Source organism: Eubalaena glacialis, chromosome 13, assembly GCF_028564815.1.
Source record: "Eubalaena glacialis isolate mEubGla1 chromosome 13, mEubGla1.1.hap2.+ XY, whole genome shotgun sequence".
NCBI lineage: Eukaryota > Metazoa > Chordata > Mammalia > Artiodactyla > Balaenidae > Eubalaena > Eubalaena glacialis.
Window position 1 is genome coordinate 23,393,032 of NC_083728.1, and position 14,775 is coordinate 23,407,806.

Sequence of the window (14,775 nt, forward strand, 5' to 3'; positions counted from 1 at the left end):
GTTTCTTGAGGTAGGCTTGTATACCTATAAACTTCTCTCTTAGAACTGCTTTTGCTGCATCCCATAGGTTTTGGATTGTCGTGTTTTCATTGTTATTTGTCTCTAGGTATTTTTTGATTTCTTCAGTGATCTCTTGGTTATTTAGTAACGTATTGTTTAGCCTCCATGTGTTTGTGTTTTTTACATTTTTTTCCCTGTAATTGATTTCTAATCTCATAGTGTTGTGGTCAGAAAAGATGCTTGATATGATTTCAATTTTCTTAAATTTACTGAGGCTTGATTTGTGACCCAAGATGTGATCTATCCTGGAGAATGTTCCGTGCGCACTTGAGAAGAAAGTGTAATCTGCTGTTTTTGGATGGAATGTCCTATAGATATCAGTTAACTCTATCTAGACTGTTGTGTCATTTAAAGCTTGTGTTTCCTTATTAATTTTCTGTTTGGATGATCTGTCCATTGGTGTAAGTGAGGTGTTAAAGTCCCCCACTATTATTGTGTTTCTGTCGATTTCCTTTTTTATACCTGTTAGCAGTTGCCTTATGTATTGAGGTGCTCCTATGTTGGGTGCATATATATTTATAATTGTTATATCTTCTTCTTGGACTGATCCCTTGATCATTATGTGGTGTCCTTCCTTGTCTCTTGTAACATTCTTTATTTTAAAGTCTATTTTATCTCATATGAGTATTGCTACTCCAGCTTTCTTTTGGTTTCCATTTGCATGGAATATCTTTTTCCATCCCCTCACTTTTAGTCTGTATGTGTCCCTAGGTCTGAAGTGGGTCTCTTGTAGACAGCATATATATGGGTCTTGTGTTTGTATCCATTCAGCAAGCCTGTGTCTTTTGGTTGGAGCATTTAATCCATTCACGTTTAAGGTAATTATCAATATGTATGTTCCTATGACCATTTTCTTAATTGTTTTGGGTTTGTTTTTGTAGGTCCTTTTCTTCTCTTGTGTTTCCCACTTAGGGAAGTTCCTTTAGCATTTTTTGTAGAGCTGGTTTGGTGCTACTGAATTCTCTTAGCTTTTCCTTGTCTGTAAAGCTTTTGATTTCTCCATCGAATCTGAATGAGATCCTTGCCGGGTAGAGTAATCTTGGTTGTAGGTTCTTCCCTTTCATCACTTGAAGTATATCATGCCACTCCTTTCTGGCTTGTAGAGTTTCTGCTGAGAAATCAGCTGTTAACCTTATGGGAGTTCCCTTGTATGTATTTGTCATTTTTCCCTTGCTGCTTTCAATAATTTTTCTTTGTCTTTAATTTTTGCCAATTTGATTACTGTGTGTCTTGGCATGTTTCTCCTTGGGTTTATCCTGTATGGGACTCTCTGTGCTTCCTGGACTTGGGTGGCTATTTCCTTTCCCATGTTAGGGAAGTTTTCGACTATAATCTCTTCAAATATTTTCTCAGGTCGTTTCTCTCTCTCTTCTCCTTCTGGGGCCCCTATAATGCGAATGTTGTTGCGTTTAATGTTGTCCCAGAGGTCTCTTAGGCTGTCTTCATTTCTTTTCATTCTTTTTTCTTTATTCTGTTCTGCAACAGTGAATTCCACCATTCTGTCTTCCAGGTCACTTATCCGTTCTTCTGCCTCAGTTATGCTGCTATTGATTCCTTCTCGTGTACTTTTCATTGCAGTTATTGTATTGTTCACCTCTGTTTGTTTGTTCTTTAATTCTTCTAGGTCTTTGTTTAGCATTTCTTGCATCTTCTCGATCTTTGCCTCCATTCTTTTTCCGAGGTCCTGGATCATCTTCACTATCATTATTTTGAATTCTTTTTCTGGAAGATTGCCTATCTCCATTTCATTTAGTTGTTTTTCTGGGGTTTTATCTTGTTCCTTCATCTGGTACATAAGCCCTCTGCCTTTTCATCTTGTGTGTCTTTCTGTGAATGTGGTTTTTGTTCCACAGGCTGCAGGATTGTAGTTCTTCTTGCTTCTGCTGTCTGCCCTCTGGTGGATGAGACTATCTAAGAGGCTTGTGGAAGTTTTCTGATAGGAGGGACTGGTGGTGGGTAGAGCTGGCTGTTGCTCTGGTGGGCAGAACTCAGTAAAACTTTAATCCACTTGTCTGCTGATGGGTGGGGCTGGGTTCCCTCCCTGTTGGTTGTTTGGCCGAGGCGACCCAACACTGGAGCCTACCTGGGCTCTTTGGTGGGGCTAATGACAGACTCTGGGAGGGCTCACGCCAAGGAGTATTTCCCAGAACTTCTGCTGCCAGTGTCCCTGTCCCTTGGTGAGCTACAGCTGCTCCCCTTCTCTGCAGGGGTACCTCCTACACTAGCAGGTAGGTCTGGTTCAGTCTCCTATGGGGTCACTGCTCCTTCCCCTGGGTCCCGATGCGCACACTACTTTGTGTGTGCCCTCCAAGAGTGGAGTCTCTGTTTCCCCCAGTTCTGCCGAAGTCCTGCAATGAAATCGTGCTAGCCTTCAAAGTCTGATTCTCTAGGAATTCCTCCTCCCGTTGTCAGACCCCCAGGTTGGGAAGCCTGATGTGTGGCTCAGAACCTTCACTCCAGTGGGTGGACTTCTGTAGTATAAGTGTTCTGCAGTTTGTGAGTCACCCACCCAGCAGTTATGGGATTTGATTTTATTGTGATAGCGCCCCTCCTACCATCTCATTGCAGCTTCTCCTTTGTCTTTGCATGTGGTGTATCTTTTTTGTTGAGTTCCAGTGTCTTCCTGTCGATGATTGTTCAGCAGTTAGTTGTGATTCCGGTGTTCTCGAAAGAGGTAGTGAGAGCATGTCCTTCTACTCCACCATCTTGAATCAGTCTCCCCTTTTGGTTTGATTTTGTTGGGTTTTTTTTGGGGGGGGTGGGGGGTAAGGGGGAGATTGATTAAGTACTAAGGATAGAGGTGCCTTTATTCTCATTTGGGGAGAAAAAACGAATCTTATAGAAAAAGCTAAGGCCTTTTATCACCACCCCCAATCTCAGTTCTCTTTTCCCCTGTCACTAGAGGGTTTATTTCTCTGACAAGCTCTGTCATAGCATGGGCATGACGGCTGCCAACTGCCCAAAATTCACATCCTTCCAGCTTAGCAGCCTCACTGCTAAGAGAAGAGATCTTTACCTGTAACTGGAGGGAAAAGGCTAGGGGAGGAGTCTTATTGGCTTAGTATGGGTCATGTGTGTGGGGGTCACATGCATGCATATCCCTGGACTGCTCACTGTGGCCAGAGATTGGGGTGTCTGAATTGGCCAAACCTGGACCCCTTCCTACCTGGACTAGAGAGTCCATGTTCTGAAGGTGTTCTGGGCTGTTGCATGTGGGTTAAATAGTCATTCACTCTTTTTCTCCTCATTGTTAGCTAAGGCTGTGTGAAGAAGATATTGGAGTTGGCTTTGAAAAGACAGATAGGAAAAGGTAGATTTTAAGTTGACATATTGCAAAAGAAGCTTTCAAATGAAGAGCATGATTTGTAGGAAGTCTGAGAGTGTGGGTAGTTGAAAAGGAAAAATCGATGTCTCAAAGAATATTGATTTAACCAGGCTGAAAGATCTAAGAGGTAAGAGGGGAGAGAGCTGAAGCTAGAGTCAGGGAGAATGTATTATAGAACTTCAAGAAGGAAAATGTGATTTACTCATAGGCAGAAAGGCTGAGTAATTGTGGAGGCAGATTCTTTTACTATGGGATTAAATGAAGTCATGCAAATGAACTTTATACCACTACACAGGGGTAAGGCAGCGGGGGCATTATATTGAAATTTCCTTTGTAATAAATAACAAAAACTATGCCCAAGGCTCATACAGTAGCCTGCTTATTAGAAACAGAATAAAACTCATACTAATAAGAATGTTGACATTTCCAAGAGTATGTTGTCCTACAAGTTTACCTAAACTGTTTCAGACTGGCCAGGGAGAGGAAGAAGCACTAATAGACATGACGTGATCAAAATTTAACTAAGTTCAGAGAGGTATGACAAGTCAGATTGTGTAATAAGTCTGGTGATTGCACATTTAGCAGAAGGAAAAGGACTCAGAAAAAAAGGTGAACACTGATTATTATCAATTAATGGTAATATCCTAATCTCTCAACTACATCTTTGATTAAGAGGGAGAGGCAGTCTAGGATGAAGAAGTATGTTGTGGACCGATATGATTTCAGGTGGTTTTATAAGCCTGGAGAATAAAGGATCATGTTTTAAAAGTGCATAGTCTTGGAGGTGGTAAGTAATCAGAGAGTGCTGGGAAAGATCTATGACCAGAGCCTATTGGACACTTTCATTGTGCAGTCACACCCTCTAGAATGCTGGGTTGAAGGGTGAGGTAACTGGAGAAACAGCCTGTGCAGCAGCTGATAGTTGGCTAAAGCAGAAAGGTGGCAGCAGCATCACCCCTGCAGTGGCCTGACCATTGAATCAGCTCCATAGCCAAGGTCTCTGCACACTCATCTCCAGATAGAGACTTGTTCAAGCCATTCACATATAAGGTCACAAAGGATATATTTACAAATCCACATGGATGTGAGTGTCTCCTTTCTTTTCATATTACTTTGAAAATGAAGAGAAACCGTAAGAGATACTGACAACCAAGGGTTGCTCCAAATAGGGCAACAGGATTGACAGATAGGGCCCAGGACTCTTGGCCTTTTGATACTTTGGTCGCTACACAATTTGAGGGCATATTATGGGGAGGTAGGGGCTAAGATCTCCCTAAAAAGTTGAAATTTTGTAAGCCAATTTTAACTCTGAATTTCTTCCAGATTATGAAATGATGACAAAGTAGTTACTTTGCCCTATTGCCTCGTCTGCTTTTTAAATGTGTTCTCTTTTGCCCCATCTGTTTTATCTCCCTGTTCATCATCCTTCTGAACTTCCCTGACAGCTCACTATCCCCCACCCTCCGCTTGGCACCCTCCCTTTTCCTGCACACACTATCCCCATCAATTACCAGGTCTTAGGAGGTCCTGCTAACCCTAGGGCCAAAGTGTAAATTGTTCTTTTCCCTCAGTTCTCAGTAGCACAGCTGAGACCAAGCCAGGATATTTATGCAAGACTCTACTGAAGGCTTAAATATGACACAGGAAGGCTCCAGCAACTAGACTGTCAAGATGACAGATGGTTGTGCATTCTCTTCAGTTTGGGTTCTCCTGTATTGTCACTCATCTGGCAGGGGCTGGTTTCTCCCTGTCTCCCTCTTTATTCTTTCTTTCTCTCAAGAAGTGAAACATGAGAGAGATCGAAGCCTCCTTAAGTTCATTTTCGGAATACATCACCTCCCAGAAGGAATCAAGTCCTAAATTTAGTGTACATTCCTTCTCCAAGTTTTTATACTTTAAATATATGTATGTAGGGACTTCCCTGCTGGAGCAGTGATTAAGATTCCGAGCTCCCAATGCAGGGGCCTGGGTTTGATCCCTGGTCAGGGAACTAGATCCCACATGCATGCTGCAACTAAGAGTTCGCATGCCACAACTAAGAGCTGGCGCAACTAAATAAATAAATAAATATATATATATATATATGTAAACATATACAATCTGTATAGTGTTGCTTTTTAAAAAAATCTACATATGTAAGTCATATATCATATACAGATCTTTCTGCATTTCTACTCAGCATTGTTTTTTCAAGATTTCCTCTGTGTATTAATGCTTATAGTTCTAGTTCATTCATTTTTGTCTGCATCTCATTATATGAATGTCATAATTTATCAGCTTCCTTATTGATGACTAATTAGACTACTTTCAATTTTTTGACATTATAAATAAGGCTGCAGTGTATATGTATATATGTATATATATCTGCACATATCCTTTTGTCTGTGTGAGTGTGTTTGAGAATCGCTTTAGATTGTACCTAAAAGTAAAATTGCTGTAGGGTAGACACCCCTTAACATTACTAGAAATTACCAAATTTTTCTCCAGAGTAGTCGTTCCAGGTTACGTGCCTACCAATAGTGTATGAAAGTTTTTATTTCTCTACATGTTGGCCAACACTTGGCATTATCTGACTTAAAAATTTTTGCCATTCTGGTATGTATGAAATTGCATCTCATTGAATTTAATTTGCACTTTCCTGACTGCTAATAGAGTTAATGTCTTCCTCTTCAATTTTCCATCACAGCATCCTATTTATTTCTTTCATTCACAGCACTGATCACAGGCTATTGTTATGGGTTGGTTGGTTTGTGTGTTTATTTTTGGCCTCCCTGTGTAGAACGTAATCTCTGTGAGAGCAGGGATCACATCTCTCTTGTTCACTGTTTTGTGCCCAGAGCTCAGTCCAGGGTCTGGTAGTAGGGGTTCAGTAGATACATAGTTGTTTAGGGAATGAGCCTGATGATGGTGGTGGAGGGGGTTCCTCAATAAGTGACGTTACCACGTGAGAAATGCTCATACAGCAACAGGAATTTATGTCTTTATATTCCTCCCATCCAAACCCTGTACTTTATTTCATAGCCAGTTCACAGTACTTGATTCTCTCCTTCATTTCTTATTCCCCTTTTCAAGCCTTTGAAGAGGATGTAGCAAGCAATAATAGAGAATAGCAGAAATATTGAGTCACTTGTGGTTTGATTTGCTAGAGAGATACCTGCTCTAGCTTGCAGCCCATGATTTGAGATATACTGATGTTCAATTAGTGTAAGATTGTTCTGTGCCCCACATGAGAAGAAACCAAGGCTCCGATGAGGTTCATTATTAGATAGGAAATTAAGTTGGAAGTGCTTTGCCTTTGTTGGGATTCTTATTGACAGAGTTATTTTGTCTCAGCTACTATAAGACTTCCTGAGATAAGTACGGACTTTGTCAGCAAAAATTCACTAGGCTAGGTGTGATAATTCATTTTTAAGAAATATAGATGTTGAAGAAGACTAGAATAAATCTCAGTTACTTTTTGTAGAGTCTCTTTCTTTTCTACCCAACCACTCTTAGTGCTGGTCCCAGTAGCTCTGATTGCATCTTGTTCTAGCTTTATTCAGTTCCTGAGCTCTGCTCTGGCTGCATCTTAAATTTTACTCATTGCCTTGGTTAGGACCCTTTAGGATGCAGGGAACAAACCCACCCAAATAGCTTAAACCAGAGGCAATCCAGGGATGTCTCAGAACTTAACAGCACACACAGCCAGAACCAGGAATTAAAGTGGTGGAAATGCCTACTATAAGCTCCCAAGTTTACTTCTCTTTTCAAGAGAAGAACCAAGCTGAGGATGGAATCTCTTAGTCCCAATTACAAATTCTCAGGGAAGGATGCTGACCTAGCATGGACCAAATGCCCACCTGACTCCAGTGAGCCATGGCCATAAGGTTATAGTCTACAGACAAGGCGGCCAAGAGCCACTCCTGTACTGTATGGATGACACAGAAGGGCAGCTCCCAGGGAAGGGGAGAGATTTTAGGCAGATACACCCATAGGTGCTATTGAAATTATCAGTTGTTGAACATGCATTTAGAGGCTCTGAAGCCTCTGTCTTTTTACCCAGCAGCTTCTTCACATCTTCTGCTTCCTTAACTTTCCTTTCCCCAGGGCTTACCTGGCTCCTCACTCAACTTGCTGATCTCCTCGCCATAGCCAGTTGTGAATATGTTCTCAACAGATCCCTGGCTTCCCCCACTTAAGAAAGTGAGCTTTGTAGATAAGGTATATTTTCCCTTAGTTTGTTTGTTTATCTGGAAGGAATTAAAAAGTAGGAATATTCTGTATGATATAACATCTCTCTAGTAGGCTTATAATTCAGCGATGTCTCCTGCCCCAGCTAGTGGGAAATAGCAGTGAACTGGGTATTGTGAAACTTCAGTAACCTGGGAAGTCCATTCTGCCCTTGCTGAGACCTTTATGTTCTCTTGTTGCAGGAACATGATATAGAAACAACTCACGGTATGGTCCACGTCACTATAAGAGGCCTACCGAAGGGAAACAGACCAGTTATTCTGACATATCATGACATTGGCCTCAATCGTATGTATTTGATTTTATACCTTCCCTATTTTATTATAATACATAATCTTTGTATATTTTTTAAAAACACACAAGAAACCCCAGTATTCTGATAAACCATAGGTTTTCTCCTCTCTGCCTTACCCTTCCCTCCTCATTGCTACATGTTAATGGCAGAATTAAAGTTCCTGGGAAGTATGCAGTTGAATGCGTTTTGGGGGATACTGGGATTATATCTCACTTTGTGTCATATCTGCTAAAGGACTGAAGATTATATGATGAACTGGTTAAGAAAGTAGAACTGAAATCAGTTTTTTTAAAAAAACAATCTGTGCTTTGAGTTTTTTCATATTTCGGGTTAGAAAATTCAGAGTTTGAACTTAACTTTGTTGTGATCTCTTCAATAAATTAGTAAAAGTATTCTTATTATAGCCTGTCATGAGTGACTTTATTTAATAAATTAATTTATTTTTTTAACATCTTTATTGGAGTATAATTGCTTTACAATGGTGTGTTAGTTTCTGCTTTATAACAAAGTGAATCAGCTATACATATACATATGTTCCCATATCTCTTCCCTCTTGCATCTCCCTCCCTCCCACCCTCCCTATCCCACCCCTCTAGGTGGTCACAAAGCAGCGAGCTGATCTCCCTGTGCTATGCGGCTGCTTCCCACTAGCTATCGATTTTACATTTGGTGGTGTATATATGTCCATGCCACTCTCTCACTTTGTCCCAGCTTACCCTTCCCCCTCCCTATGTCCTCAAGTCCATTCTCTAGTAGGTCTGTCTTTATTCCCGTCCTGCCCCTAGGTTCTTCATAACAATTTTTTTTTTTTTAGATTCCATATATATGTGTTAGCATATGAGTGACTTTAAATGGACTTTTCTAGATGGTAATATAAGATTCTGGCCCTAGCCCCCGGCATACAGAGTCTACTTACATGTGTTTTCTTTCACGCTCCTCTGGCTTTCAGAGGTGGCCTGCATTTGAGGTTACAGTCTAGTGCTGGAGCTTTTGTTGCCACTTTAGCATGAGAAGGAATTTAAGCAGTTCCACCAACAGGGTAGAAATTGAAACAGAAACCTCTCCCTGCACCCCAGCAATTTTGCCAAGAGACAGTCTTCCACATGGTGAATGTAAGCAGCCTAAGATACTCACTTTAGCCAGGTTCTTGGGATATGGTCAGTATCTCTCTGTTAGGTAGGGGAATAAGATACATGAAAAATGACAGTATTATGGGTGTAAGATTGTTTTGTGAAACACCAGGATTGGTTTCCACTTTGTAGACATTCTGTAGAATTGAGGATTAGTTATCCTTTTCAAGTTGTTGAGATGTCTGGTAGTCAGCCTTTAGGGCAGCTTGAATCAGACAGATTATTCAGACACTTCACTTTAGTGAAACAGTAATTAAAAGGGGGTGAAAGAGGACGATGATATGGAATTGATTGAGTAGAGGAAAATTGGGGAGAAATGGAGAACTTGTGACTTATGAGTGTTTTGCTCTTGCAGATAAATCCTGTTTCAATGCATTCTTTAACTTTGAGGATATGCAGGAGATCACCCAGCACTTTGCTGTCTGTCATGTTGATGCCCCAGGCCAGCAGGAAGGTGCACCCTCTTTCCCAGCTGGGTAAGACCACAAGCAAGACCTTCTGGAAGACACGCACTCAGAGAGCAAACGGCTAAGCTCCAGCGGGAGCAGTAGCCATGTGCTTCCCTCCAAGCTGGTTTCAGCACAGCCTACAGGTTATACTTGTCAACCAACCATCTGCATATTTCCTCTCCTTGTTCTGAGAGGACTGTTACGTACAGTCTGTTCACGAAAACTGCGTGTTTTCCCATATCCAGGAATGGCCCTCCATGAATGGGAGCCAATCACAAGGCATTAGTGTCTGGAACACCCACTTCTCACTGTCTTTTAACTGTCTCCTTCCTCATCTATTTTAAATCTGTCATTTTTGTGTCCCTCCCTGAAACTCCCAACTACCTAGGCCCAAACTCAGATCCCTCTGAGCTTCCTGGGAGCACCTCCCCACCCTTACCTTCAATCTGGTGACAGGAATTTGAATATCAGTATAACCATTTATTTGGAGGAGCTGCCCTGTCAGCTAGAGGTGCATTTAACTGGACGTGGACATGGACCTCTCAGCCTCATCCTAAGCCTGCTTTGCATGGTGGAGCCACAGTCTCCCTGACTCTTCCCTGGACAGCATAATTATTGAGGAGACCTTGGAGGAGGAATGAAAGCACAAGCTGTGGAATGCTAATTCTTCCCCTCTCCCTTTACTCATCTCCAGAGCTGCCTTTGCCAGTGACTGCTGTGAAATAGACCATTGCAGTGTTAGAATAATAGCTAACACTTACATAGTACTCAAACAGTATTCTTGACGCTGCATTGCATACTTTACATTTATTAACTCATTTAATCCTTACAACCCTATGGGATAGGTTTACTGTTATTCCCATTGTACAGGGGAGGATATTAAGGCCCAAAGATATTAAGTACCTTGGCCAAGCTTACATAACAAATAAGTAATAGAGCTGGGATTTTAACCCAGGCAGTCTGGCTCCAGAATCTATGTTATTGACTACGTCCAAGCTATTCTGTCTCTTAAACACAAATTGGCCGGTGACCAGTTTATATCCAACAAGACTTAGATCCAGTTCCTTTTTTCTATTTTATGTACAAATGGCTCAAGAGCACTCCAATGCTTGAAGTGTTTCAAGCAGAGGCAGGCTGACTTCCCTGTCAAACGTAGAGCAGATCCTGCCCCATATGTAGGGGGTTGTCTGAAGATCCCTTCCATCTTTGATGCTGTAATTTCTATGGACACTTCCTACTTTTCTTGGATTCTTGGTCTGAGTCAGTTTCGGGCTTGCCTGACCATCTTAGGATCCAGTGGCTTAGATCATGAACCAAATTCAAAAGCAAATAATAAAGTAACCGGGTTATTCTAGGCCTAAGTAAAACAAATCAGCCTCTATGATGAGGAGCCCAGGATTTGCGACTGTGTGCCTAGGCCCAGTAAAGCTTTGTTTACTTTTGAACTTAGCTGCCTAAACCTAAGCAGCAGACCAAGAGCAGTAAGTTGACTCTTACTGCTGGAAGTTTACTGAGCCTGAACCCCAAATGAAGTGGTTGTTAGGGGTTTGGAAATACCCTGGAGAGAACCGTATTACCTGTTCTTTTCAAATGGCTTCCTCTCGTCCCAGAGATTGCTCTTCAGGTTATAGAAACACGTAGGGGTTTTTTTGTTTGTTTTTTACTTTCCTCTTAGTGTGGCAGTTGTAGAGAGTCACACAACATGCCACAATCATTTCCGGCTACCACATCACCTCCTTTGAGCCTTTGGTAAAGGGAATGCTTTTATCTAAGAACCCTGTACTTTTCTAGCTGTTCTAGTGATTGGGAACTGTGAGTATATTCTAATTCGGGAGGTATCCTTCTGGATTTCAGGTACCAGTATCCGACAATGGATGAGCTGGCCGAAATGCTGCCTCCTGTTCTCACCCACTTAAAGTAAGTTCATTCTGCAGTTCTTTCACATGGTTTTTGTTTTTTCACACTTTCTGCTATGTGTCTGATCTGGGGGATATGACGATGAGCAAAACAGTATCGTCGCTACCCTCGTGGAGTGTGGAGCTTACATTTTGGTGTGGGAAATAATTGACAACAAGTAAGCAAACAAATAGTCGCAACCTACATGCTATAGAAGAAGTCAGTGGGGATGTTGTGATAGAGAATAAGGGCAGGGTCTACACAGATAAGGCTAATTGAGGATTGCCTCTCTAAGAAGGAGTCCTTTAGATTGAGACCTGGAGGATGAAAAGGAGTTACCTAAACAGAGAGCCAGGACAAGAGGATTCCAGACAGAAGGAATATGTCCAAAAGGCCTGAGCCAAGTGAGCAAGTGGGAGAAAGGCACAGGGTGAAATTTGAGAAATAGACAAGGACCAGAATGCACAGGTCTCACAGATCAGGTAAGAATTTGGGATTTTATTCAAAAGACAAAAAACACCGAAGGGTTTTAAGTGCTATCCAATTTAGTCTTTTAAAATGATCACTCTAGATATGTAAATTGCACATCAGTAAAGCAATTTACATTTTTAAAAAGAAATTACTCCAGCTATGGAGAGAATGGTTTAGAGAGGGGTAAAAGACAAAAAGCAAGGGACCAGTTAAACTGTTACAACAATCAGGCAAGTGATAATGATAGCTTGGTACTGGATACTGCCCGGGGGATGGAATGGAGTAGGAGAAGGCAGATGGAAATACTTTGAAGGTAGATTTGCTGATGGGTTGGATATGGAGGTATTAGGAGAGTGAGCTGTCAAGGATGACTCCCAGGTTTTAGTCATATTTCATTTAATCCTTAAAATCAACTTAGAAGTAGGTGGTCATATTCTTGTTTTATAGGTAGGGAACCCAGGCTCAGGAAGTTAAAGAAACCTGACCAAATTCTACATCCAGTAAGCATCAGAGCCAGATTTGAACCCAATTGCATTCTTTTCATTACGCCATCCTACCTCCAAATGAGTTAACCCTATCAATGTTGGTGTGTCCCGTTCACAGTCTGAAAAGCATCATTGGGGTTGGAGTTGGAGCTGGAGCTTACATCCTCAGCAGATTTGCAGTAAGTACATGGAGGATTAGTCTCAACACCCTTGAGGCACTGCCTAGGTCACAGCTCTTACTGCTGTGTTAAATGACAAGGAACTGTTGTGGATCTTATGTCAGTTTTTCTATAAATTCTGTCAACAGATACAGGTTTGTATAAGGCCTTGCTTTGTACTTATAGCACCTGAAGAATAACAAATGAGGGCAAGATATCATCAATAAAAATAATTCTCAGAATACTTATGGTGGAATTTCTTACAGCCATTAAAATTTTGTAAGAAGAGCTTATAATGATATGCAATTCACATACACCATAACCTTAACAAAAAGGTTAGAATACAGATGCACATAAAGTTTGTCATAGGCATAGGAAAGAACTGAAAGAAAACATACGAAAATACTAACAGATTGATGTTGTGTGGTTAGGTAATATGAGATTTTATTTTCTGCTTTTTATAATTTCTCTGTTTATCAAATTTTCTATAGTGAGCATAATCGGAGGGGAAAAAGTAAGCTGGAAAGTTTTTAGTTTACATAGAAATGTTCTTATTGATTTTTATTTAAGGAACTCTTTCCCAAATGCCTCCTGGGTGAAGGGCAGTCTTCTGGAGGATGGTATCACCTATTCATGTGGTTTTAGAAAAAAACTTAAGAAGTTGCTATTGGGGACAAGGTGTATGAGTATGAAATAGCCAGTCTAAGCCTCAGTAGCCCCTTAGGCCGTGTAGTCCCAAGGGCACTGCCCCAGCAGGGGAGACCCACCATGAGCTAAACAACTGTAGAGATACCAGGTGCCATCCTCTGCTGTGGAAATAAAAACCATCTCCCCCGTAGATCTTTGCCAGGCGAGATCATGTGACGGTAATTTAGGAAGCTGGTTTTCCAGATGCTAAGCTAGATTTATAGAGCTATTTTTCTAAATAACCTCCCTAGCACCTCTCTGACCTTTCTTACTTTCAAATCTGAGACATTGAGGCCTTGTAAGAGGTGACTAACCATGCTGCAGTATTTTTAGAAGAAGCTGAGAGGGGGGGCTCTTTACTGTTGTCTTTGTCTTGTTTCAGCTCAATCACCCAGAGCTCGTGGAAGGTCTCGTGCTCATTAACGTTGACCCTTGTGCCAAAGGCTGGATTGACTGGGCAGCTTCCAAAGTAAGACCAGTGTCCATTGGCTCATCTCTTGGTCCCTTCTCAAAATGGCTTATCTGGTTTTTATTTTTATTTTTTCATTCATACAGTCAAGGGCAAGAAGTTTTAAGTATACAGCGTGATGAATGTTTACACATGTAATCACCACTTAGTCAATATACAGAATATTTCCATCTCTGTGCTGAATACTTCCTCCCTTTCCCAGAAATAACTGTTATTCTGACTTCTACGACCATAGATTGGTTTTATATATTCTTGAACTTCATATACTTGGAATAATAGAATATATATTCTTGTGTATCTTGCTTCTTTGATTCATCATTGTCTGTGAGTCTCAGTCACGAATGGAATACTATGCAACCAAAAACTTATGGTTTTTTTTTTGGTTATTTAAGGAAATGTGAAAATTCTCATGTTTAAAAAAACAGACAGTAAAATTTTGTTAAATACATATATGCATAAGAAAAGAAGGAAAATAATTTGCTACCGGTAGTTACATCTTTGGCTGGTAGCATTACAGATGATTCTTATTTTTATTTTATGTATTCTATGTTTTCCTAATTTTCTATGATAAACATGTATTGCTTTCATAGTTATTTAAAAATATTAAACTATTCCACCTGCCAACAGACCAGATTCTAAAAAGTTTATCCATTCCCCCCCACATTTAACTTCTGGAGAAATGATGTATTTCCTAGCTTTGGATGAAATATATTAACAGTGCTATTGCCAGATGCTATCGAAATTCTTTCTTACAACCTGACTTATTTAAAATTTGTTCTAATTCCTATCTAGGATGTGGGTACATTAAAACTTACCTGAACACTCTTAATAACGTGATACAACCTAGTAAAAATTCTTATAAAGCTTTAGAATGACCTTAAGAGTATTAAACATAAAATGAAATAGGTTATTAATTCTTATTATCTTTAATTTATAACCTGTGGGTCATTGATAACCCATGTGAAGATTTCTGGGCTTCTTTCTTCCTGAATCTTTCTGGGACTACATGATCCTGCTCCACCCGTATCCACATCTGTCCCCCTGATTTCCTCTTGTCCGTCTCCACCCCCAACTCAGTACTTCACCTCTGATCCAAGTCAGCAGTAGGAATTGAGCATAA

General features: G+C 40.7%; 1 protein-coding gene across 3 annotated transcripts in view; it reads left to right on the forward strand.

The window, feature by feature from the left end:
• Window positions 1-14,775, forward strand: part of NDRG3 (NDRG family member 3) — an 83,705-nt gene that overhangs the window by 43,884 nt on the left and 25,046 nt on the right. For all 3 annotated transcript variants that reach the window (XM_061207959.1, XM_061207958.1, XM_061207960.1), the window contains 5 exons: window positions 7,798-7,903; window positions 9,396-9,516; window positions 11,344-11,406; window positions 12,460-12,520; window positions 13,569-13,655. In XM_061207959.1, the coding sequence (XP_061063942.1) occupies window positions 7,798-7,903; window positions 9,396-9,516; window positions 11,344-11,406; window positions 12,460-12,520; window positions 13,569-13,655 (438 nt within the window). The remainder of the gene's footprint in view (window positions 1-7,797; window positions 7,904-9,395; window positions 9,517-11,343; window positions 11,407-12,459; window positions 12,521-13,568; window positions 13,656-14,775) is intronic.